Source organism: Elephas maximus, chromosome 4 (genome assembly GCF_024166365.1).
Source record: "Elephas maximus indicus isolate mEleMax1 chromosome 4, mEleMax1 primary haplotype, whole genome shotgun sequence".
Taxonomy (NCBI): Eukaryota; Metazoa; Chordata; class Mammalia; order Proboscidea; family Elephantidae; genus Elephas; species Elephas maximus.
In genome coordinates, this window is record NC_064822.1 from 173,472,877 (window position 1) to 173,500,224 (window position 27,348).

Genomic DNA, 27,348 nt, shown 5'->3' on the forward strand with positions numbered 1-27,348 from the left:
ACCAGTTACAATCATTCCCTTTAACCCTCTGCACTGACGAATGCATGTAATGTACATAGGTGGGACATTATTCATGTAACATGTTTTTTCTCCATTCTCACTTATCAACAGGTGTGGCCATCTATGTCAAAAACAGAGATTTCTGCAATTACTTCAATGGATGTTTATCATTGCAGTGTATCAATGCATCATCATATCAGCTACTCAGCTGACATCTAGGTTGTTTCTTGTATTCTGCTTTTATAAAAAATGCTTCAGTTGGACGATCTTGTACATACATGTTTGTACAGATTTTCAGTAATCTCCTTAGAATAAATACCTGTAAGTGGAATTGCTGGGTCAAAGGAAAAAATACATATATACCTCTAGAAAGATTGTAGCATTACAGTAACAACATACTCTCCCTCCAGCAATGTAAGAGAGAGCCTGTTAGTCTACTTTCTGGATAACACTTGATAATGTAAATCTTATCTGTACCAATTTGGTGGATGAAAAATGATTTATTTTGTTTCCATTTGCATTATGAGGTTGAATATATTTTCATATTAGCCATTTGCTTGTTAGTATCTTTTGCCTAGTTTTTCCCCTGTGATTTTTTTCCCCCTATTGATTTGTATGAGCCAAGTGTAAATTAAAGGACACAGCAGTTAAGCACTTGGCTGCTATCCAAAAGGTTGGCAATTTGAACCCATCCAACAGCTCTGGCTTCGCAGGAGAAAGACCTAGTGATTTGCCTCTGTAAAGTACAACTGAGAAAACTTTAAGGAGCAGTTCTACTTTGTCACGTGGTGTCGCTATGAGTGGAAATTGATTCCACAGCACCTAACACCGACAACATTGTAAATTAGGAATACCAATTTTTGTCTTCTGCCAACTTGTTTTTAAAAATCTGTATTCATGATGATTTTTTAAACATTTGTACAGACAATTTTAAATTTTTCATGAAATTAAAAAATCATGTTTAGAATGATCTCTTATGCTAAACTCTACCATGATTTTCGTTCATGATTTCTGATTGTGTTGCCACCTTGTCAGCACCTGTTCACCACCTCAATGGTATGAATATATTCACCTGTATTTTCTTCTAAAGTTTTGCTAACATTTAAATACTTAATCCAGTAGGATTTACTTAGACGTATTTTTTTTCCCTAAAGGATAATCATTTGTTCCAACATCATTTATTGAATAAGCCATTTTTTTCATACTGTATTTATTGCTGGGTCTTCTGTCTAGTCCTTTGAGAATACTTATCACTGTGGTGTTACTCTCTAGTGTGTTCATTCCTCCTCCCTTCAAGGTCATTTCGGTGGTTATATAATAAATTACATGCACGTGCCATACTTTAATCCCTTATGAGGCGTTTGGGAAGTTTCCTATTTTTTCATAAAATGTATACAGTTTCAGATTGAATTAAATACATTTTCTGCCTCGTTGGCCTAAGATGCGCAAATTATCCGTTCACAATTTTCCTGGAATTATTTTAAAAATTACAACCAACACGTCTTACTGGCTTCAATTATTTTAATTGGCTATGAGCTCTTTGGAAAACCTGGTAGCATACTGGTTAAGAGCTATTTCTGCTAACCAAAAGGTCCGCAGTTCGAATCCGCCAGGGGCTCCTTGGAAACCGTATGGGGCAGATCTACTCTGTCCTATAGGGTCGCTGTGAGTCGCAAAGGGTTTGGGCTGGTTTTGGTATGAATTCTTTGGCAGGGGGTTGGGATTACCCCGGCAAGACCTCCGAGCTACACCAGAGGGCGCAGTTCTCCGGCTCCGCCTCAGCCACATCCGGGTTTCCGCAGAGGTTCGGGCAGGCAGCAGACGGAACCTTTCCGTTGTGTGCCTGATAAACCTGCCCGGCGGGATGATTTAGGTCTCCGCGCACAGCTCTCCACGGATGCTGCAATTTGCTTGGGGCAGCGAAGCCGGGCGTGAGGGTTCTGTCTGCTGCTTCCTTCATCGTGAGCAGAGTGGGCAGGATGGACGTGCTAGCGGAGGAGTTTGGGAACCTGACCCCGGAGCAGCTAGCAGCTCCGATCCCGACGGTGGAGGTGAGCCCCGGGCACGCGGGGAGCGGAAGGGACCGGGACGCGTCCTCAGGGGGCGTTGCCCCGAGAGCTCTCGCCGCAGAGGGCCACCAGCGGCTACTGCGCATGCTCACGGGTCCGCGCGTCCGGGTTCTTTCGCGTCGCGGCCGCCGCGTGCACGTGGAAGGGCTGAGCCGGGACGAGTCGTCCGCCGCTGTGGGGCCTGGGAAGGCTCGCGGGGGCCCTGAGGTGGACCCCTTCCCGGGCACTGTTCGTGTGTCTGGGAGGATTGGCCTTTGCACCCACGCGGGGGGACGTATTACACCTCCCCAGCCTCATGGAGAAGGAGCCAGGGCCCCGAGGAGCTTAGGTTCCGAGCTCGTTGTAGCAGTAAAACCAAATCCTGTCAGTCTCGGGCTGGGGATCTTTCCTTTTAGCCAGGAGTTCAAATGTGGGCTACTGAGATATTTTAAACGCCCCGAAAATTAATCCAGATTTTTGCCTATGTGTGCGTTTGTTTTTCTGGGGAGAAGCTCCGTAACTTTGATCAGATTCTCAGAAGTTGAGGGTAACCGGCCTGCAGTGAGCTGCCTAGTGAAGTTCAGCTACTGAAATAGTTTTATTATCTGGAAAGGCGCGTATTATATCTGGTTGGTATGGAATGGGAAGGTGGAGAAATGAGGCTGGAGAAGATAGGGGAGAGATTTCAGGTAGAGAGAATACTTGAACCCTTGTAGGCAAGACCATCCGATGTTTATGAAGAAAAAGACAGGAGCAGAGATGCGCTGGTGGAGCAGTGGTTAAACGCTCGGCTGCTAACTGAAAGGTTGGCAGTTCGAACCCACTGGGAGAAAGATATAGCTGTCTGCCCTCCTTAAAGATTTCAGCCTTGGAAACCCCGTGGGGCAGTTCCGTTCTGTCTTATAGGGTTGCTATAAGTCGGAATTGACTGACAACTTTTTTTTTTTAAAGAAATGAAAGATGGGTAGGTAATGAGCGCCATTATGAAAGCCTTTGTTAAACATATGAAGGAGCTTGAACATTCTCCTGGGGGCAGTGAGATGCGATTGAAGAGTTTAAGTAGGAGAGTGAAATGAACAACTAATGTATTAGATTGTAAGAACCTCCTTGTAATCATTTGGCAACTCTGTGAAGTCAATCAAATTCAGTCTATGAATGCCCGCCTTACACTGCTGATCACCAGGCAATGCTGGATTTTAACTCTTGAAGAGTTAGTATTAATAGCATTTACTGAGCACTTACTATGTGCTAGGCATTGTTTAAGCATAACATGTATTATGCTGTTTAATCCTTGGAAATAAGTAGTTTTCACCCCGATCTTGCCAATGAGGTTTTGAGGCCCAGAAAAGTTAAGTAACTAGCCTAGTGTCAGAATCTGGTAGGTGATTGATCCAGAATTTGGACTCAGGAAGTCTGACTCCAGAGTCTTCCTCCTTAACTACTGACTGGATGACTTCACCAGATAGCTGAAGAAGGAGGCCTGTTGTTGTTAGGTGCTGTCGATCAGTTCTGACTCAGCGACCCTGTGTATAACAGAACGAAACACTGCCCAGCTCTGTACCGTCTTCGTGATCATCATTATGCTTGAGCCCATTGTTACAGTAACTGTGTCAGTCCATCTCATTGAGGGTCTTCCACTTTTTTGTTGACCCTCTATTCTACCAAGCACGGTGTCTTTCTCCAGAGTCTGGTCCATCCTGACAACATGTCCAAAGTATGTGAGGTGAAGTCTTGCCATCCTCGCTTCTAATGAGCATTCTGGCTGTACTTCTTCCAAGACAGATTTGTTCATTCTTTTGGCAGTCCATGGTATATTTGATATTCTTCCCCAACACCGCAATTGAAAGGCAGCGATTCTTTGATCTTTTTTATTCATTGTCCAGCTTCACATGCATGTGAGGTGATCGAAAACACTGTGGCTTGGGTCAGGCGCACCTTAGTCCTTAAAGTGGCATCTTTGCTTTTTAACACTTTCAACAGGTCTCTTGCAGTGTATTTGCCCGATGCAATGTGTCCTTTGATTACTTGACTGCTGCATCCATGGGCGTTGATTGTGGATCTAAGTAAAATGAAATCCTTAACTACTTCAGTATTTTCTGTTTATCATGATGTTGCTTATTGGTCCAATTGTGAGGGTTTTCATTTTCTTTATGTTGAGGTGTAATCCATGGTGAAGGCTATAGTCTGATCCTCATCAGTAAGTGCGTTAAGTCCTCTTCACTTTGAGCAAGCAAGGTTGTGTCATCTGCATAACACAGGTGGTTAATGAATCTTCCTCCAATCCTGATGCCGTCAATATCTTGGGTTATTTGCTCAGCATACAGATTGAATAAGTATGGTGAAAGGATACAACCCTGACACACAACTTTCCTGACTTTAAACCAATCGGTATCTCCTTGTTCTGTTTGAACGACTGCCTCTTCGTCTAAGTACGTGTTCATCATGAGCACAATTAAGTGTTCAGGAATTCCTATTCTTCGAAATGTTGTTCATAATTTGTTCTGATCCACACAGTTGAGTGCCTTTGCATACTCAGGAAAACATCTTTCTGGTATTCTCTGCTTTCAACCATGATCCATCTAACATAAGCAATGATACCCCTTGTTTCACATCCTCTTCTGAATCTGACCTGAATTTCTGGCAGTTCCCTGTTGGTGTACTGCTGCAACTGCTTTTGATGATCTTCAGCAAATTTTACCTGTGTGTGATATTAATGATATTGTTTGATAATTTCTGCATTCAGTTGGATTACCTTTCCTTGGAATGGGTACACATATGGATCTCTTCCAGTTGGTTGGCCAGGTGGCTGTCCTCCAAATTTCTTGGCACAGACTAGTGAGCACTTCCAGCGCTGCATCCATTTGTTGAAACATCTCAATCGGTATTCTGTCAATTCCTGGAGCATTGTTTTTGCCAGTGCTTCAGTGCAGCTTGGACCTCTTTCTTCAGTACCATCAGTTCTCGATCATATGCTCCGTCTTGAAATAGTTGAATGTCAACCAGTTCTGTTTCGTACAGTGACTGAGTATTCCTTTCATTTTCTTTAGATGCTTCCAGCATCAATCAATATTTTCCCCATAGAATTCTTCACTATTGCAACTCGAGGCTTCAATTTTTACTTCAGTTGTCTCAGCTTGAGAAATGCCAAGCACGTTCTTCCTTTTTAGTTTTCTATTTCCAGGTCTTTGCACATTTCATTATAGTGCTTTACTTTGTCTTCTTGAGCTGCCCTTTGATATCTTCTGTTCAGCTCTTTGACTTTATTGTTTCTTCCTTCGACTTTAGCTACTCGACATTCAAGAGCAAGTTTCAGAGTCTCTTTTAACATCTGTTTTGGTCTTTTTTTTTTTTTTTTCCCATCTTCTTGATTTCCTCATGTATGATGTCCTTGATGTCATTTCCACAACTCATCTGGTCTTCAGTCATTAGTGTTCAGTGTGTCAAATCTATTCTTGAGATGGTCTCTAAATTCAAGTGAGATACAATCAAGGTCATACTATGGCTTTTGTGGACTTGTTCTAATTTTATTCAGCTTCAGCTTGAGCTTGCATGTGAGCAATTGATGGTCGGTACCACAGCTGGCCCCTGGCCTTGTTCTGACTGATGATATTGAGCTTTTCCATCATCTCCTTTCACAAATGTAGTCAATTTGATTCCTGTGTATTCCATCTGGCAAGGTCCATGTGTATAGTAGCTGTTTATGTTGTTGAAAAAAGGTGCCTGCAATGAAGAAGTCGTTGGTCTTGCAAAATTCTGTCATGCGATCTCTGACATTGTTTCTATCACCAAGGTCATATTTTCCAACTGCCTATCCTTCTTCTTTGTTTCCAACTTTCACATTCCAATTGCCAGTAATTATCAGTACACCTTGGTTGCATGTTTGATCAATTTCAGACTGCAGAAGTAAAAATCTTTAATTTTTTCATCTTTGGCCTTAGTGGTTGGTACGTAAATTTGAATAATAGTCATATTAACTGGTTTTCATCTTAGGTGTATGGATCTTATCCTATCACTGACAGTGTTGTCCTTCAGCATAGATCATGACATGTTCTTTTTGGCAGTGAATGCAATGCCCTTCCTCTTCAATTTGTTATTCCCGGCATAGCAGACCGTATGATTATCCGATTTAAAATGGCCAATACCAGTCCATTCCAGGTCACTGATACCTAAGGTCTTTACCTTTATGCATTCCATTTCATTTTTGATGATTTCCAATTTTCCTAGGTTCATACTTCATACATTCCACTTTCCTATGATTAGTGGATGTTTGCAGCTATTTCTTCTCATTTTGAGTCATGCCACATCAGCAGATGAAGGTCCTGAAAGCTTGACCCCATCCACATCATTAAGGTCAGCTTTACTTTGAGGAGGCAACTCTTCCCCAGTCGTGTTTTGAATGCCTTCCAACCTGAGGGGCTCATCTTCTGGCACTATATCAGACAATGTTGTACTGCTGTTCATAATATTTTCACTGAGTAATTTTTTTTCAGAAGTAGACTGCCAGGTCCTTATTCATCGTCTGTCTTGGTCTAGAAGCTCAGCTGAAATCTGCCCACCATTGGTGATCTGGCTGGTATTTGAATATTGGTGGCATAGATTCCAGCATCACATCAGAACACTGTGATGTAAATTTCTTGCCTGAATTTACACAGCTGTGAAGAGAACTTGTACCACAGTTCCAGTCTCATGAATCAGGAATAGCAGTTTCTCTTCTTGGCCTTCTGCATACAAACCACCACCACATTTTAAGGATCCTGACTTGTAAATGCTATCATATCTGAAGCTTCCTTCCCGATGTTCTCTGCATATGACCGTTGTTGTCGCCTATTTTCAAACTGGCCTACCTGTCTCCGAACTTGTTCCACTCCAGTTTATTCTCTGCTATGAGTCGGAATTGACTCAACGGCAGTGAGTCTGTAGCTAAAGTGATCAGTTTAAACACACGAGTATAGTCATATGGGTATTCTTCAATCTCTGCCCATTGCTCTTAGGACAAAATCTAAAATCTTTACCATATTTATAAGGCTTCTCTCAATCTGGCCTCTGCTTATATCTCCAGCCTCTTTTCCACCATTCCCACCCCTAGCCTGAGACCTTTCTGCCCTACTCATATGGCTTCTCTCTTTCCACTTTGTAGATTAAGTCCTACGTAACTATGATATGACGTCCTCAGGGAGGCCTATGATTCTCCCAGATGATGTTAGATCGCCTTGCTGCTTATTGCTGTAGTACCCTGTCCTCCATTCTCAACACTGGTTGTTACTTGTTGTTCTTCTTACTAGGCCATGTCTGGTTTTATTCTCTGCTCTGTCCCCAGTTCTTGACCCATAATACATTTATATGGAATGAATGAATGAGGTGAATGAATGTGACGAATAACTCTATTGCCTCTCCAAAGTAGAGGTATCGAGAATGACATTAAGGGGCTCAGAGTGCCATTTCTCGTTTATACTGCTAAGGGTTTGAATTCTGAGTATTATCTTTGCATTTCTGGCTTTGTGAGGTTGTTGTTAGGTGCTGTCAAGTCAATTTCAACTATTAGCAACCCCATGTGACAATAGAACTGCCCCATGGAATTTTCTATGCTGTAATCTTTGCAGGAGCAGATCACCAGGTCTCTCTCCTGCAGAGCCGCTGGGTGGGTTCAAACCACCTATCTTTTGGTTAGCAGCCAAGTGCTTAATTGTTGTTGTGCCACCAGGGCCCGTGAGGTAAACACTGTAATTTCAGTGTTGAACAAATGACGGTTAATCTAAACAGTACTTTATTAGAGAAATTCTTTAATAGTGCAAAGTTTTCTCTGAATGAAAATGACTTTCTTTGAAGAGGTTAAATATTATTTGCTTTAACTTTCCAACTTAAGTGCTTTCTCTGTAACTTCTTAAGTTTTACCCTCACTAACCATGCCTAGTATATTTTTCTGTACTCTGTGTGGCAGCATGGAAGCATGGTAGGAGAAATAACATAGTTCTGGGGTCACGTAATCATTTATTTGTTGAACAGATATTTGCTGACTGCTTACTATGGGCCAAAGGCGCTCTGGTAGCACAGTGATTAAAGCGATTGACTGCTAACTGAAAGGTTGGCGGCTCAAAACCATGGGTGGCTCTGTGAGAGAAGGACGTGGCAGGCTGCTTCCATAGAGATTTATACCCTTGGGAACCATATGGGATTACTATGAGTTGAAATTGACTCAATGGTAGTAGATTTGGGTTTGGTTTTGGTTTTGGTACTACAGGCCAGGTTTTGGTTTTGGTACTACACTCCCAGTGTTTAGACAGGTTCAAAAAACTTGTCCCTTATCTTCTAGGAGGAGACACGTAGGCAGGTGGATAGCACATACTAGGTGCTGTGATAGAAGTAGGCAGAGGGGTATATTGGTATTCCAAATGGGACGTGGGACTGTGATGACTCAAGTGAGCCTTGACGGACGGGGATGGAGTGTTGTGTTGGGGGAGACATTCCAAACAGAAGGAGCGCCATGAGCAAAAGCCTGGAAGTGTAAAAAGCCCTGCGTGTAGTTCACTGCGAGAGGTGAGGCTGGAGAAGTATGCAGGCTTAAGATCACAGAGGATGTTATATGCCACGTGTGGAGTGTAGACATGAGGATGGTGGGGAGGCACTGAAGAGGTATAAGGTAGATACGACCTGACACGACCAGCTGCACACATGAGAATGTTCCCTCTGGCTTGGCTGTTAAGCACGGTTGGAAGAAATGCTGCAGTAGTCCAGGTGAAATTATGAGAGCCTCAGCTGACCCAATAGCAAGGACGAATGTGAGAAAAGTTAAAAAGACATAGGCTCAGTAGGACTTATTTTCAGACTGATCAAGAGAAGCTAAGGAAAGAGGCATGATACTGAAGTTTCTAATTTGGGAGTGGCTGATCGGGAACAGAACCAAGCAGACCTGGCTGGGGAAGGTGCTGGTTCTGATTTGGGACATCCTGAGTTTGAGGAGCCTTTGATTCCTCGAGGTGTTGCTGCCCAGTCAGTAGGTATAGGTCACATACCCATACTCATTTGCTCACTGTAGCAATGATATTCATTCACTCATTCGTTTATTCTTCCAGTATTTATTGGTCTCTATGAGACAGAATCTACTTGATAGCAACGGGTTTTGGTTTTATGTACCAGACACTGTGGTAACCAAGTCAGGCAGGGCCACTGCCCTTGAAAGAGTTTACATACGAAGCTGGGACTGGAGGTGAGATGGGGGCTAAGCAAGTGTTATCTGAAATCCCCCATACCCAGCTCCTAGTCGAGAAGTCACCAAGCATAGAACTTTGAGGAACACCAGTGTTTACAGGGTGGGCAGAGGAGAAGAAGACCAAGAAGGGACAGTCAGAGGGAAGGAAGACATAGGAGGAGAGTGTTGTCTCAGAAGTATTGCAGAAAGTGAGTGATCAGCATGGTCAGTGCCTTGGGAAGGGTGTGTGAGTTGAGGGCTAAGGGAATGTCTTTGGAGTTGGCAACCTTGCTAGAACAGCTTCCCTGGCAGGTGGGTCAGAACCCTGGTTATAATGGGTTGAAGAGGAGTGGAAAGTGAGGAACAGAGAAGCTAAGTAGAGGCCATTTTTTAAGAGCTGTTAAGTCAAAGGGCAGGTGAAGAAAGTAGCCAGGAGGAATTACTGGGTCAAGAAAGTTGCTCATCTTTGAGCAGCCACTAGTCGAGGGAGATTGGGAGGGAAGGAGAGTGCCCACTGGGGTCCACCCCAGACTCTCTGGGTAAACCCAGCTTACTCAGGAATTGTCATGAGACTAATGTACAGTATGAAAAGTGCTTGGAAGCTTGACTCATCAAGAGAAGATTAAATTATGTTCGGTTGAAGCAATCTGGGATATAAAAGATTAAATTTTACTCTAAGAAATTTGGGGTACAAGCACACATATTTTAGAAAAACTTCCGTAAAAGTAGTTACAGTTAAAAATTTGTCCTTTTGGGACAAATATTGTATAAGACCACTATTATAAGAACTTGAGAAATAGTTTAAACTGAGAAGAAAATATTCTTTTGTGGTTACGAGACGGGGGAGGGAGGGAGGGTGGGAGAGGGGCATTCACTAATTAGATAGTAGATAAGAACTACTTTAGGTGCAGGGAAAGACAGCACACAATACAGGGGAGGTCAGCACAATTGGACTAAACCAAAAGCAAAGAAGTTTCCTGAATAAACTGAATGCTTCAAAGGCCAGTGTAGCAGGGGCAGGGGTCTGGGGACTACGGTTTCAGGGGACATCTAAGTCAATTGGCATAATAAAATCTATTAAGAAAACATTCTGCATCCCTCTTTGAAGAGTGGTGTCTGGGGTCTTAAACGCTAGCAAGCAGCCATCTAAGATGCATCAAATGGCCTCAACCCACCTTCATCAAAGGAGAATGAAGAACACAAGGCGATTATGAGCCCAAGAGATGGAAAGGGCCACATGAACCAGCAACTGCATCATCCTGAGACCAGAAGACCTAGATGGTGCCCGGCTACAACAGATGACTGCCCTGACAGGGAACACAACAGAGAAACCCTGAGGGAGCAGGAGAGCAGTGGGTTGCAGACCCCAAATTCTCATAAAACCAGACTTAATGGTCTGACTGAGACTAGAAAGACCCCAGTGGTCATGGCCCCCAGACCTTCTCTTGCCCCAGGACAGGAATCATTCCTGAAGCCAGCTCTTCAGGCAGGGATTGGTCTGGACAATGGGTTGGAGAGGGATGCTGGTGAAGAGTGAGCTTCTTGGATCAGGTGGACACTTGAGACTATGTTGGCATCTCCTGCCTGGAGGGGAGATGAGAGGGTGGAGGGGGTTAGAAGTTGGTGAAATGACACGAAAAGAGAGTGTAGAGGGAGAGAGTGGGCTGTCTCATTAGGGGGAAAGAAATTGGGAGTGTGTAGCAAGGTGTATATGGGTTTTTGTGTGAGAGACTGACTTGATTTGTAAACTTTCACTTAAAGCACAATAAAAATTATAAAAAAGAAAAAATTTGCCCTTTTGACTTACTTTCTTTTACTTACTGTGAAAAAGCACATCGGTATATTAAAATAACTAATTCTGAAAATATTGTGGCTGCTGGTACAGAGTTCTGATATTCTTATCTTGGTTCACAGGAAAAATGGAGGCTGCTTCCAGCATTTTTAAAGGTAATTGTTTTACATTTAATATTTATTGGATTAAAAAAGTAAATAAGCTTTTTTTTTTAATCACCAGCTAACATTTTTTCTAACTGTGTACTTTGCTATGTTTTGGAAATACAAGGAGCTATAAGGCAAAATCCCTGCCTATAAGGTGCTGGTGATGGTCGAGCTGCAGGGGAGTGATAACTTCAGTTCCAAGATAGCAGATAGTATACACAGTAGCATGGTATGTGAATACTAAAAGTCAAGGTGCTGCTGGCAAAAGAGTGATGCCATAGATAGTCAGAGAGGGCCTCCCAGATGAGGTGAGACATGAACCACACCTTAAAAGTAAAGGATTTACAAAGCAGAAAGGTGGGATGCAGTCTGTAGGAAACAGGGATCAGATCCATTTGGCTGGATTGGATGGGTAGATAGTCAGAGGAACTGTTGAATATTAAGGTTGGTGTAGGGCTTTGATTCAATCTTAAGAGCTTGTGCTCAGAAGTAGTGGGAGCCAGACAATGATGGTCCCTTCCTTGATGGAAAAAGGAGCCCTGGTGGCACAGTGGGTAACTGCTCGGCTGCTAACTGAAAGGTCAGCTGTTTGAACCCACCAGCGGCTCTGCAGGAGAAAGACGTGGCAGTCTGCTTCCATGAAGATTACAGCCTAGGAAACCCTATGGGGCAGTTCTACTCTGTCCTATAGGGACGCTGTGAGTCAGAATTAACTCTATGGCAGTGGGTTCCTTGATGGAACTTGAAGACTAACAGGGAATTACAAATTTGATGGATGTTATGAAGGGGGAAATACAGAATGCTATGGAGTACCTAACTTGGAAGTTAGGAAAGGTGCCTTCAAGAAAGTGACATTTCAGCATGACTTGAAAAATGAACGAGTTTAATCCAGCTAAGTTAGTTTTTAGGGGCCCCGGTGGCATAGTGGTTAAGTGCTGGACTGCTAACCAGAAGGCCAGTAGTTCAAACCCACCGGCTGCTCCATGGAAGAAAGTCGTGGCAGTCTGCTTTCATAAAGATTACAGCCTTGGAAATCCTGTGGGGGCAGTTCTCTTGTCTCATAGGGTCACCCTGAGTCAAAATCGACACAACAGCAACAAAGTTTTGGGTTTAAGTTAGGTTTTACAGGCAGAGGGAGGTGAGGCTGAAGAAACTATCTGGAGCAAATTTTCTGATCAAATTTGAAAGCCATGTTCAGGATTTTGGCTTTTCTGCTAATGGCAACAGGAAGCTGTTAAAGAGTTTTTAAGTAGGAGGGTAATAGAGAATGAAATAAAACAGTAGGAAGGTGAAGAGAAGGGTTTTGTTTTGTTTCTAATAAAAATATTTTTAAGGAACCTGTACGTAAGCAGAGGAGAAGGAGCAGTAGTTTTTATTCAGAAAGAGACAGTCGACGGCACACAGTCCAAGAAAAGGTAGAAAACTCAGTACAGACGTAAGACTCTTGTTATTTATTCTTTTTATGTATTTTAAAGTCAGAGTTCTTCTTTACTGAGACCACATTAAAATACATTTGTCCCTTAACAAAAGTATAAAGATTTTAAGCTCTGCATAACCAAGGACAGAATGCAGAGTTTGTAAGGCTGCCGGTGCTGCTGGCCAGCAGAGCCGAGACTCAGAGAGGTCTTGTTAGGCTGGGAGGAGAACAGTCAAGAGGCACACAAGTACCAAATGGAGTGCACCTGACTTAATAGCATTTTTTGTGTGAAGATAAAAAGTCACCCTTTGATTTTTAGTTGACTGAAAGCTCAGCATGCGCCAGTAATGTGATCTGGTTTCTTTGATAACAGTGGTGTAATGTCCCAAATGAGGGAGGTAGTGGTCCCACCAGGCACTAGTTAGACTGTGTGGAGAATGTTGTCAGTGAGCGCAGGGTGCCCATTTGAAGAGGAGTACTGACAACTGGGGCACACCCAGGGACAGGCCATCAGCAGCTGAATAGTCTACAAAACCTTGCATGCAAGAAATAGTTGAAGGGCCTGTTCAGTCTGGAAGGGAGAACATGAAAGAGAGATGCTGTAACTAAACGGACTGTCCCAGAGATTTTCTCCAGAAAGACAGTTAAGTCCTAGGGGTAGAAAACACAGGAAGTCAGACCTCTGATTGTTATGAGGCTGATTTTTTTTTTTTTTGGCCAACAATCTGGACTGTTCGAAAAATGTAATAGTTGTTTTGTTAGCTAGTGGATCCCCAATCAAGAAGTATATTTAAAGCAAAGGCTCTGTGATTATCTTTTAGGAATATTCTAGAAGTGTTGAACAAATTCACTTTGAAGATTAATATTTTTAGAATTGAACACGTACAGACTGTTCAATCCGAAGGCTGTGGAGCCCATGCGTTTGTTTCATTTGTTCCCCACGGGAGCACACAGTGCTATCTGTGCGGTTACTGCTGCCTGACACCAGCAGGAAAGGGAAGCTACTGCTAGCTTGTGTCTCCTCTTAGGTTCTCTGTGTTTAACTCGACTTTCTATTTCAAATGCAATTATTTCCAACTTTTCCAATAGAGAGCCTTATTTTTGCCTCTCAATCTTCCATAAATATATAATTGACCAGGGGTTGGGTATTTGAGAGTCATGAAATTGCCGAGATAGGAGAAAGATGAAAAAGGAAATAGACATTGTTTGAGGGTGAAAGAGATGATGCTCAATTACTGTATATTTTCTCTTGGATATTTTTGAAAGTACAAAGTATGCAGAGAAAATTCTGCCTTGTTTATTTCCTTATGGGGACTCCATAGGTATATTCAGATACTCTTACCTTAAATTCCAGGGGTCAGGTTGCTTCTCTAGGAGGAAAATTTTGAAGGCGTATAAGTAGTAAGATGGAGGAGAAATGGGATAGTATACGTCATTAATGAAGGAGATCTGGTGGCCCAGTGGTTAAATACTCAGCTGCTAACCAAAAGGTCTGGTGGTTCGAACCCACCAGCCGGTCCGCAGGAGGAAGATGTGGCAGTCTGCTTCTGTAAAGATTTACATCCTCGAAAACCCTGTGGGGCAGTTCTGCTCTGTCCTAGAGGGTTGCTACGAGTTGAAATTGACTCAGCGGCAACAGGTTTGGTTTTGGTTTTTTATATATTAATGAAATGTTCTGGTAAATAAAATTCATAGATTTTTTTTCTCAACTTGGTATTCTTTTTGTGTGTGTATGATGTGTAAATTTTTTTTTTCAACTTGGTTTTGAGAAAAATTTGGTTACCTATTGTTAGAATAGGTAGAATCTATTGTATAACCTGTTAGAATCTATAGTTACAATGTATTATATAAAACCTGCTATTTTGTTGCTAACTATTTTTTTTATCTGTTTAGGTGAAAGGCCTTGTAAAGCAACATATAGATTCATTTAACTATTTCATTAATGTAGAGGTAAGCATCAAATCTTAGAAAGAGACATGAGGTAACGACTAATTGAAAGCCTGTATCTTTCCTAATTTTTTTTCCCCCCACTGCAGATAAAGAAGATAATGAAAGCAAATGAAAAGGTTACAAGTGATGCTGACCCCATGTGGTATTTAAAGTAAGGAATCGACTGTCCTTGGTTTGGTGTTTTGATTAAGTCTAACATTTTAAAAAGATGTGTTGTTGTGAGGTGCCATCTACCATGTTCCAACTCATAATGACCTCATGCTCAGCAGAACAAAACACTGCCTGGTACTGCACCATCCTAACAAAGGTTACTATGCTTGAGCCCATTGTTGCAGCCACGGTATCAGTCCATCTCATCAGAGGTCTTCCTGTTTTTCACTGACTTTGCCAAGCAGGATGTCCTTCTGCAGGGACTGTTCCCTCCTGATAATGTGTCTGAAGTACGTGAGACAAAGTTTTGCCATCCTCACTTCCAAGAAGCACTCTGGCTGTGCTTCTTAGAAGACAGACTTGTTCGTTCTTCTGACAGTCCATGTTATGTTCAACATTTTTCACCAACACCATAATTCCAAGGCACCACTTCTTCTTTGATCTTCTTTATTCACTGTCCAGCTTTTGCTTGCATATGAGGCAATTGAAAATATCACGACTTGGGTCTGGCACACCTTAGTTCTCAAAGTGACAACTTTGCTTTTCATGGTTGTCATGGATTATCACAGATTGGTTTGTGTCCCCCCAAAATATCTGTCAACTTGGCTAGGTCATGATTTCCTTGTATGATTGTATGACTGTCTACCATGTAATCTTCTGTTGTGATTTCCCTATGTGTTGTAAATCCTATCACTATGATGTAATAAGATGGATTCTGATGAGGTCTAAAAGATAAGATAGTGTCTTAAGCCAATCTCTTTTGAGATATAAAAGAGAGAAGTGAGCAAAGAGACAAGAGAACTTCATACAACCAAGAAAGCAGCACTGGGAGTAGAGCACGTCCTTTGGACCTGAGGTTCCTGCGCTGAGATCCTCCTAGACCAAAAGAAGACTGATGACAAGGACCTTCCCTCCAGAGCTGGCAGAGAGAGAAGGCCTTCCTGTGGAGTTGGTGCTGTGAATTCAGACTTTTAGCCTACTGGACTGTGAGAGAATAAACTTCTCTTTGTTAAAGTCATCCACGTGTAGTATTTTTGTTATAACAGCACTAGATGACCAAGACAGAGATCTTTTGCAGCAGATTTACCCAGTGTGATATGTTGTTTGATTTCTTGACTTCTGCTTCCAGGGGCGTTGATTGTGGATCCAAGTAAAATGAAAATTCTTGACAGCATCAATCTTTTTTTCGTTTATCATCATGTTGCTTATTGGTACAGTTGTGAGGATTTTTGTTTATGTTGAGGTGCAGTCCATACTGAAGGCTGTAGTCTTTGATCTTTATCATTAAGTGCTTCAAGCCCTCTTCGCTTTCAGCAGGCAAGGTTATGTCATCTGCATAAGGTGGGTTGTTAATTAGTCTTCCACCAATCTTGATGCAGCATTCTTTGTATAGTCCAGCTTCTTGGATTATTTTGCTCAGCATACAGATTGAATAAGTATGGTGAAAGGATGCAACACTGATGCACACCTTTCCTGATTTTAAACCACACAGTATCTGCCTGTTCTCTTTGAACGATTGATTATTGGTCTTTGTACAGGTCCTACACGAGCACGGTTACATGCTCTATGAAAATATAGTTCCTACCAAAACTCCTTCTAAAATAATTCTCTTTTTATCTGTTTACTATTATAAGGTGCTAAAATTAATTTTTAATCATTAAGGTAATTATAAAGGAGCCCTGGTCACGCAGTGGTTAAGCACTTGGCTGCTAATCTAAAGGTTGGCATTTTAAACCCACCAGCTGCCCCGGGGGAGAAAGATATGACCGTCTGCCTCTGTAAAGATTTCAGCCTTCAGAACTGGGGCAGTTCCACTGTATCCTGTCAGGTCGCTATGAGTCAGAACAGACTCAATGGCAACTGGTAAACTAATTACAACAAGTAGAGTTATGGTCGAGAAGTTTCTGGAACTGTGATTTTAAATATTTTTTAAGCCTTCTGTTTTGAAATAATTTTAAATTTATAGAAAAGTTGCAAAAATAATGCAGAGTTCCTGTATACCCTTTACCCAGCTTCCCCTAATATCAGTATCTTACATAACCATAGTACAATGTTCAAAACCAGCAAGTTAACATTGATACAATACTATTAAGTAATCTACAGACCTTCCTCAAAGTTTTTTCATCAGTATCTTTTTTTTTTTCTGGTCCAAGATTCAATCCAGGATCCCACATTATGTTTAGTTGTCATGTCTCCTTAGTCTCCTCCAATCTGTGATTGTTCCTCAGTCTTTCATGATCTTGATACTTTTGGAACCTACTGGTCAGTTATTTTGTAGAAGTTCCTTCTGTTTGGGTTTGTCTGATGTTTGCTCATGATTGAGGTTGTGCATTTTTGGCAAGAAAACCACCAAAGCGATGATGTGGTGTTCTCAGTGTATCATATCATGGGTTCGGATGTCCATAAATCTTTCATTATGGGTGATTTTAACCTTGTTCATTTGGTTAAGGTAGTGTCTTCTAGGTTTTTCCACTGTAAAGTTACTTTTTTTCTTTTATACTAGAAAGGTATCTTATGGGAGGTCCTTTGCCACTGTGCAACTGTCCTGTTTCTCCTCATACCTTCACCCACTAATTTTAGCTTACATTGATGGATCTTACCTGTACCATTTATTACTGTGGTGTTTACCTGATGGTGAGTCTCTACTTCCATCATTCCTTCTGCTTTTATTAGTTGGAATTTTACTGAAAGGAAGAGTTTTCCCTTCTCTCCCATCTATCCACCCATCCACCCGTCCGCCCGTCCGCCCGTCCGTCCGTCCGTCCGTCGCCTGCCCGTCCGCCCATCCGCCCGCCCATCCATCCATCCATCCACCCACCCATCTTTAGCTCTCTATATTAATATGGACTCATAGACATTTATCTTACTATGGTTATAATCCAGTACTAGCATTACCTTATTGCTCATATTGCCCCAGCTTTGAGAGAATTATTTTCACCCTATCCCCAGCCACTCCCTGTGGGTAACCAGTATCATTAGTTTCTTCTTTATGTTTTCTGTGTTTCTTTTGCACAAATGAGTGGATAGATATTTCCCCTCTTATGTTCTCTTCTTTCTTACATGAATGATAACATTTTTTATTAGTTTCATAGGGCCACCATAACAAATTACCACTAACTTGCTTACTTAAAACAACAAATTTATTGTAATTCTAGAGGCCAGAAGTCTGAAACCAAGGGTGCTGGCAGTATCACGCTCCCTCCAAAGGCTCTAAGGGAGAATCCTTCCTGGACTCTGCCAGCTTCTGGTGGCTCCTGGCATTCCTTGGCTTGTGGCCACATCACTCCATTCTCTGCCTCCTTCTTCACATAGCCTTTTTCTTTGTCTCCTTCTGTGTCTTCTCAGTTCCTGAATTTAGGGCACACACTAACTTAGTTACATCTGCAAAGATTCTGTTTCCAAATAAAGTCACATTCTAAGATTCCTCGTGGACATGAATTTTGGGGGGACACTATTCAACAATGGGCTCAAACATAGCAATGATTGTGAGGATGGGTCAGGACTAGACAGTGTTTCATTCTGTTATACATAGGGTCGCTCTGAGTTGGAACAGACTTGACGGCACCTAACAATACTGTTCAACCCAATACACAGACTACAGATACTCTTTTGCCTTATGCTTTTTTTTTAAAGTATCATTTTTAAGGAGCTATAGTTCCAATATTTTTATAAAGAAATTTAAGTGCTTTTTTTAAAGAAACTCAAGTATTTTTAAAAAATAATTTGATATTATATTCCCTCCTTTATGAAAGCTGTATATATATACGTATGTCGCTTCAAGAAGATCTCTAATACTTTTTAATTTGTTTGTCATCCTTAACAAGATGAACCTTTGTCAAAGCATAATCCTTATTTTTTATAGGAAAATAATTTGTTTATATTTCTTTGAAGAAGAGTAATAATTGGTAATGGAATAATTTGTTTTTCAGATATCTTAATATCTATGTTGGGCTTCCTGATGTTGAAGAAAGCTTTAATGTCACTAGACCAGTGTCCCCTCATGAGGTAATTATAAACGTTTATTTTAATTGGACGTGCTTTAACTAAAAGTCTGTACCTTAATATATACTTTAAAAAGATCACTTAAAAATCTGGAAAAAAAATCTCTTATGAGACAAACATAACCAAAATAAATATTCTTTAACACTATACTGAGGAGCTCTGGTGGTACAGTGGTAAGAGTGCTCAGTGGCCAACCAAAAGATCGGTGGTTTGAACCCACCAGCCATTCCATGGGAAAAAGATGTGGCAGCCTGCTTCCATAAAGATTACAGCCTTGGAAACCCTGATGTGGGGCAGTTCCACTCTGTCCTGTAGGGTCGCTATGAGTCGAAATCAACTTGACGCCTTGAGTTTTTAATTTTAATACTATATACATTAGGGCACAATTCTGTACTATTTATTTTGTCACTTAACCCTAATTAGCTTGCACTGTTACGTAACTGTGTCCTATTTATGTCCTGATTCTGAGCTTTTTCCACCTCCCCTTCTTGTGCCTAGCATAGTAGCCAGTCTACTGCAGACTCACTCACTGAGCACACTTCTCGAGGATCAGCCAGGCACTGTGTTAGACAGAGTGAAAGGACTAGGAGCACACAGTGTAATAGGAGAGTTGGATGAGAAGAAAAGTTAAATACAAGGGTTTTAACAGAGCCATAAGGGTTATAGGTGGAGAGACCTATTCATTGGCTTTTAACAGCTTCTGGATTTTTCCTTAAATTCCTCCATTTAGTGTCCATAATTGGGAATTGTATGAGGAAATAAAATAGATTTTTATAAATTTATCTGGTCTGTGGTAAAGAAATGCTAAAATAGAAGTTAGGGAAATTGGAAATTCAGTGCCCTGACTCGGCTCTCCTTTGCCCCCATTCCCTTTTGCTAGATTTTTCCAGTTTCTCAAGATCTAGGCAGCCAGTTGTCAAGTTCAAGTCTAACAAAGTTCAGAGAAGGGAGAAGACAAGAAGTTTGAATTAGTTCAAGAAGACTGAGACTACATTCGTCACTATAAATAGTCTTCCTGATGTTGGAGAAAACATACGAGTACTACTGCAGTTAGAGAAAGAGTGCAAAAATTTCTTAAAGAGATTTTGATTCTTGGAGAGACAGGGAGAATAGGAGAACAGGTGGGTGGGTGGACAGTCATAGGAGCCACAGCAGGCCCTGACTCTGTGTGTGTGTGTATAATTATTATATACTGGTTGTTAACTGTTTGGACCAACAACCCTGGTCTCTGATTGTTTTCCATGAACCCAGTTTGCACAGAGCACTTTAATTGCTTTAAAGATACGGAGCAGACTAGTGATAGCGTCATTGGATTGGTGAGAAACAAATAAGTTCCAGGTTTATTGTTCTTTTCTGGGCTGGCAGGGGCAGGGGCGCTGTGGAGATGCCTTGATCAATCCATGCATCTTTCTTCTCATGAAGCGGTAGGGCAGTTCCTCCCCATGCCCTGAGTTAGCAGTGGAGCAGCTCAGTGGACAGGAGAGGAAATTCAGCCTGGGCCATACTTCTTCAGACTTCCACTAGAGACAGCTGTTTGAAGTTCTTAGGCCCCTTTTCCAGAGAGGAGGAGCAGTAACCTTCTGTCTTGATTCCAGTGCCGTTTGAGGGACATGACATACTCTGCCCCCATCACGGTGGATATTGAATACACCCGAGGCAGCCAGAGGATCATCCGCAACGCCTTACCCATTGGCAGGTGAGAAACCAAGACCCTATCGCAGCCAGACTGCCTGGATTCCAGCCTGCTGTGTGACCTCAAGCTAGTTTCTTTTGCCCCATTTCCTCCTCTGAAAAATGTGGGAAATACACCCACTTCATGGGGTTCTTTTATGGATCCAGTGAGGCAGCACGTGTAAAGCACTGAGAGCTGTGTACAGCACATGGTGTGGGGTTGTTATCTTAGTAGTTATGAAACTTTTTCTGTACGGTTCGGGAAAATGCTTCCCTTTCCTCCTGTAAATCCGAGCTGTCAGGGAAACATTAGGTAAGATCGCATTTCAGTGAGCTCTCCTGGGCTGCTATTCTTGCTGGATTCCGTGTATATTTTAAGTTTGCGTGTTCCTGGAAATTTCACTCTTTTCCATGTAGCAATATTTAAGGCAGAAGCAATTTGCTTGAAACAAGTTTGGAAATGTTAGATAGCATCAACTAGCAGTTTTGCCGTCTGCTTTTCCTAATTAGGGAAATATAAAGACTCTCCTTTAGAAATGGACAAAACCGCAATATTGTAAGTTTAGTAATGGCGTTGGACTTTAAACTTATTTCAGATAATTTCTACTCAAGCGTTTCCTCTCCTCAAGTGCTAAGAGTTTAATAAACATCTATTTGCTCAAGAAATATGCACCAAGTGCCTGTTACTTGCTGTGTGGTATGCTGGGTACTCAGGAGAATAGAAGCAGCACAAACCACAGCTCCTGTTGGGTACATTCTTCCACAGCCACCAGGGAAAGCGGGCATGGGTAATTATGGCCCAGTTTGCTTTTAATCTCCTCATAAGCGTGCAAAAGCTGGAACTATGAGTGAGGAAGACCAAAGAAGAATTGATGCCTTTGAATTATGGTATTGGCGAAGAACATTGAATATACCGTGGAGTGCCAAAGAAAGAAAAAATCCGTCTTGGAAGAAATACAGCCAGGATGCTGCTTAGAAGCAAGGATGGCACCTCTTCATCTCACATACCTTGGGCATGTTATCAGGAAGGACCAGTGCCTGGAGGACATCATGCTTGGTAAAGTAGAGGGTCAGCGAAAAAGAGGAAGACCCTCAACGAGATGGATTGTCACAATGGCTGCAACAATGGGCTCAAGCATAAAACGATTGTGAGGATGGCACAGGATGCGGGGCAGTGTTTCATTCTGTTGTACTTGGGGTCGCTATGAGTTGCAGTCGACTCAGTGGCAGTGGATTTGGTTTTTTGGTGAGTCAGTCATACCTTATTTCTCAGAGTGACATCTTTGCTTTTTAACACTTTAAAGAGGTCTTTTGCAACAAAGTTCGCCAATACAATATGTCCTTTGTTTTCTTACCTGCTGCTTCCATGGACGTTGACTGTGGATCCAAGTAAAATGAGATTCTTGGCAACTTCAGTAGTTTCTCTATCATGATATCACTTATTAGTCCAGTTGTGAGGATTTTTGTTTTCTTTATGCTGAGATGTAATCCATACTGAAGGCTGTAGTCTTTGATCTTCATTAGTAAATGCTTCAAGTCCTCTTCATTTTCAGCATGCAAGGTTGTATCATCTGCATATGGCAGGTTGTCAGTGAGTCTTCCTCCAATCCTGGTACCATGTTCTTCTTCATATAGTCGAGCTTCTGGAATTATTTGCTAAGCATGTTGTTGTTAGGTGCTGTTGAGTCGGTTCCGACTCATAGTGATCCTATGCACAACAGAACGAAACCCTGCCGGGTCCTGAGCCATCCTTAAAATTGTTGTTATGCTTGAGCTCATTGTTGCAGCCGCTGTGTCAATCCACCTCTTTGAGGGTCTTCCTCTTTTCTGCTGACCCTGTACTGTGCCAAGCATGATGTCCTTCTCCAGGAACTGATCCCTCCTGACAACATGTCCAAAGTATGTAAGACGCAGTCTCGCCATCCTTGCTTCTAAGGAGCATTCTGGTTGTACTTCTTCTAAGACAGATTTGTTCGTTCTTTTGGCAGTCCATGGCGTATCCGATATTCTTCGCCAACACCACAATTCAAAGGCATCAGTTCTTTTCCGGTCTTCCTTATTCATTGTCCAGCTTTCACGTGCATATGATGGCAATTGAAAATACCATGGCTTGGGTCAGGCGCACCTTAGTCTTCAAGGTGACGTCCGTGCTCTTCAACACTTTAAAGAGGCCCTTTGCAGCAGATTTGCCCAATGCAATGCGTCTTTTCATTTCTTGACTGCTACTTCCGTGGCTTGATTGTTGATCCAAGTAGTCTTTTCTCCATTTATCATGATGTTGCTCATTAGTCCAGTTGTGAGGATTTTTGTTTTCTTATGTTGAGGTGCAACCTATACTGAAGGCTGTGGTCTTTGATCTTCATAAGTGCTTCAAGTCCCCTTCACTTTGAGCAAGCAAGGTTGTGTCATCTGCATAATGCAGGTTGTTAATGAATCTTCCTCCAATCCTGACACCCCGTTCTTCATATATTCAGCTTCTCGTATTTGCTCAGCATACAGATTGAATAGGTATGGTGAAAGAATACAACCCTGGTGCACACCTTTCCTGACTTTAAACCAATCAGTATCCCCTTGTTCTGTCCGAACAACTGCCTCTTGATCTATGTAAAGGTTCCGCATGAGCACAATTAAGTGTTCTGGAATTCCCATTCTTTGCAATGTTATTCATAATTTGTTATGATCCACACAGTCAAATGCCTTTGCATAGTCAGTAAAACACAGGTAAACATCCTTCTGGTAGTCTCTGCTTTCAGCCAGGATCCATCTGACATCAGCAATGATATCCCTGGTTCCATGTCCTCTTCTGAAACCAGCCTGAATTTCTGGCAGTTCCCTGTCAGTTATACTGCTGCAGCCGCTTTTGAATGATCTTCAGCAAAAGTTTGCTTGCGTGTGATATTAATGATACTGTTCTATAATTTCCACATTTGGTTGGATTACCTTTCTTGGGAGTAGGCATAAATATGGATTTCTTCCAGTCAGTTGGCCAGGAAGCTCTTCCGTATTTCTTGGCATAGACGAGTGAGCATCTCCAGCTCTGCATCTGTTTGTTGAAACATCTCAGTTGATATTCCATCAATTCCTGGAGCCTCGTTTTTCGTGTATGCCTTCAGAGCAGCTTGGAATTCTTCCTTTAGTACCATCAGTTCCTAATCATATGCTACCTCTTGAAATGTTTGAATATTGAATAATTCTTTTTGGTATAATGACTCTATATTCCTTCCATCTTCTTTTGATGATTCCTGCATCGTTTAATATTTTCCCCATAGAATCCTTCACTGTTGCAACTCGAGGCTTGAATTTTTTCTTCAATTCTTTCAGCTTGAAAAATGCCAAGCATGTTCTTCCCTTTTGGTTTTCCACCTCCAGCTCTTTACACATGTCATTATAATACTTTACTTTGTCTTCTGACGCTGCCCTTTGAAATCTTCTGTTCAGTTCTTTTACTTCATCATTTGTTCCTTTTGCTTTAGCTGCTTGACGTTTGAAAACAAGTTTCAGAGTCTCCTCTGACATCCATCTTGGTCTTTTCTTTCTTTCCTGTCTTTTCAATGACCTCTTGCTTTCTTCATGTGTGATGTTCCTGATGTCATTCCACAAGTCGTCTGGTCTTTGGTCACTAGTGTTCAATGAGTCAAATCTCTTCTTCAGATGGTCTCGAAATTCAGGTGGGATGTACTCAAGGTCATATTTTGGCTCTCGTGGACTTGCTCTGATTTTCTTCTGTTTCAACTTGAACTCGCATATGAGCAGTTGATGGTCTGTTCCACAGTTGGCCCCTGGCCTTGTTCTGACTGATGATATCGAGCTTTTCCATCGTGTCTTTCCACAGATATAGTGAATTTGATTTCTGTGTGTCCCATCTGGTGAGGTCCATGTGTATAGTTGCTGTTTATGTTGGTGAAAGAAGGTATTTGCAATGAAGAAGGCATTGGTCTTGCAAAACTCTATCATTCCATCTCCGACATTGTTTCTATCACCAAGGCCATGTTTTCCAACTACTGATCCTTCTTAGTTTCCAGCTTTTGCATTCCAATTGTCAGTAATTATCAATGTATCTTGGTTGCATGCTCGATCAATTTCAGACTGCAGCAGCTGATAAAAATCTTCTATTTCTTCATCTTTGGCCCTCGTGGTTGGTGCATAAATTTGAATAATAGTCGTATTAACTGGTCTTCCTTGTAGGTATATGGATAGTATCCTATCGCTGACAGTGTTGTACTTCAGGATAGATCTTGAAACGTTCTTTTTGATGATGAATGCAACACCATTCCTCTTCAAGTTGTCATTCCCAGCATAGTAGACTATGTGATTGTCCAATTCAAAATGGCCAATACCAGTCCATTTCAGCTCACTAATGCCTAGGATATCGATGTTTATGGGTTCCGTTTCATTTTTGACGATTTCCAATTTTCCTAGATTCATACTTCGTACATTCTAGGTTCCGATTATTAATGGATGTTTGCAGCTGTTTCTTCTCATTTTGAGTTGTGCCACATCAGCAAATGAAGGTCCTGAAAGCTTTACCCCATCCACGTCATTAAGGTCGACTCTACTTTGAGGAGACAGCTCTTCCCCAGTCATCTTTTGAGTGCCTTCCAACCTGGGGGGCTCATCTTCCAGCACTGTATCAGACAATGTTCCGCTGTTATTCATAAGGTTTTCACTGGTTAATGCTTTTCAGAAGTAGACTGCCGGGTCCTTCTTCCTAGTCTATCTTAGTCTGGAAGCTCAGGTGAAACCTGTCCTCCATGGGTGACCCTGCTGGTACGTGAATACTGGTGGCATAGCTTCCAGCATCACAGCAACATGCAAGCCCCCACAGTATGACAAACTGACAGACACGTGGGGGTTGCTAAGCTTAGAGATTGAATAAGTATGGTAAAAGGATACAGCCCTAATGCACATCATTTTTTATTTGAAACCATGCAGTATCCCGTTGTTCTGTTTGAACAACTGCCGTTTGGTCTATGTACAGGCTCTACATGAGCACAATTAAGTGTTCTGGAATTTCCATTCTTCCCAGCGTTATCCATAATTTGTTAAAATCCACACAGTTGAATGCCTTTGTGTAGTTAATAAAACACAGGGAACATCTTTATGGTATTCCCTCAGCCAAGCTGAGAGAATCCATCTGACATCAAGATCCTTCTGACATCAGTGATGATTCCTCATTCCACATCCTCTTCCGAATCCGACTTGAATTTCCAGCACTTCCCTGTCTATATAGTGCTACAACTGTTTTTGAGTTATCATCAGCAAAATTTTACTTGCATGTAATATTAATGATATTGTTGGATAATTTCCACATTTTGTTGAAGCACCTTTCTTTAGTATGGACACAAATATGGGTCTCTTCTTGTCAGTTGTCCAGGTAGCTGTCTTCCAAATTTCTTGGCATAGACGAGTGAGCACCTGTAGTGCTGCATCTGTTTGTTGAAACATCTCAGTTGGTATTCTTTCAATTCCTGGAACCTTGTTTTTCACTAATGCCTTCAGAGCAGCTTTCTTCCTTCAGTACCATCATCAGTTCTTGAACGTATGGTACCTCCTGAAATGGTTGAGTGTCAAGTCAGTCCTTTTTGGTACAGTGACTCTGTATTCTTTCCATCTTTTTTTGATGCTTCCTATGTCATTCAGTTTTTTGCCCATGGAATCACTTGGTATTGCAACTCGAGGCTTGAATTTTTTTCATTAGTTCTTTCAGCTTGAGGAATGCCGAGTGTGTTCTTCCCCTTTGGTTTTCTATGTCCAGGTCTTTGCACATTTCATTATAATTCTTTACTTTGTCTTCTCAAGCTACCTTTTGAAATTTTCTGTTCAGCTCTCTTACGTCATCATTTCTTCCGTTAGCTTTAGATACTCTATGTTCAAACATAAGTTTCAGAGTCTCTTCTGACATCCATTTGGTGTTTTCTTTTCTGTTTTGTGTGTTTGTTTCCTGTTTTATGATCTTTTGCTGTTTTGGTTACTGTGGTAATGTTAATATACTTTTATTTTTTATTCTATAGCTTTAGTCAGTGTCTTGATTTCCTTTGGTTTAATGGGACTATTAATAGCCCCACCTTTCCATTGTGTGTGTGTTTTTTAACTTAGGAGTTATTTAGAAGACTGTTTTAAAATTTCTGAATTGGTACTTTACATCAACTTTTGGGATTTGTAGAGAACCTATTATTTCCATAAATATTTTACGCTGTTTGGAAACAAGCAATATTCTCTAATTCTTTTGTGCCATTGTGTCTTTTTCTGTTAGATCAAACTTGCTAATTGTGTTTTTTTCACTGTGATATATCCTCATTGATTTTTTTTAAACAGTTTATTAAGATATGATTGATATACCGTACAGTCAACCTATTTAAAGTATGAGTTTCACTGGATTTTCAGTATATTCACAGATATGTGCAACCGTCACCACAGTCAATTTAGACCATTTTCATCACCTCAAAAAAGAAACCCCGTGCTTTTTAGCATCATCTCCTCGCTAGCCCTAAGCAATCACTCATCTTTTTTCTGTCTCTATAGATTTCTCTGTTCTGGACTTTCATATTAACGGAATCATATGGTGTGTAGTCTTTTGTGATTGGCTCCTTTCACATAGCGTAATGTTTTCAAGGTTCATACATGTTGTAGCATCTCTCAGTGCTTCGTTCCTTTTTATGGTTAATAACACTCCACCGTCTGGGCACACCACGTTTCGTTTATCCATCTGACCGTGGATAGATACTTGATTTGCTTCTACCTTTTGAATGATGATGCTATAAACATTAGCGTGCCAGTTTCCTGTGTGGATATGTTTTCCTTTCTCTTGGGTATATGTATACCTGGCAGTGGATTTGCTGGGCCATACAGTAGCTTTATCGTTTGAGGAACTGCCAGATTGTTTCTTCATTGATGTTTGAGCTATTTGTTCTATCCGTCACTGGGAGGAATGTGTTACAGTCTCCCAGTGTGACAGTGGATTTGTCCATTTCTCCTTATACTTCTGT

General features: G+C 41.5%; 1 protein-coding gene across 2 annotated transcripts in view; it reads left to right on the forward strand.

Annotated features, from left to right (window-relative positions):
* The first annotated feature begins 1,794 nt into the window (after positions 1–1,794).
* The window catches only part of POLR3B (RNA polymerase III subunit B), a 145,573-nt gene continuing 120,019 nt past the window's right edge, over positions 1,795–27,348 (forward strand). The window contains exons 1-6 of one of the 2 annotated variants that reach the window (XM_049884249.1): positions 1,795–2,051; positions 11,149–11,181; positions 14,483–14,539; positions 14,626–14,690; positions 18,619–18,694; positions 20,287–20,387. In XM_049884249.1, the coding sequence (XP_049740206.1) occupies positions 1,980–2,051; positions 11,149–11,181; positions 14,483–14,539; positions 14,626–14,690; positions 18,619–18,694; positions 20,287–20,387 (404 nt within the window). In that variant the 5' untranslated portion in view covers positions 1,795–1,979. The remainder of the gene's footprint in view (positions 2,052–11,148; positions 11,182–14,482; positions 14,540–14,625; positions 14,691–18,618; positions 18,695–20,286; positions 20,388–27,348) is intronic. The other variant, XM_049884250.1, reaches the window with a different exon arrangement.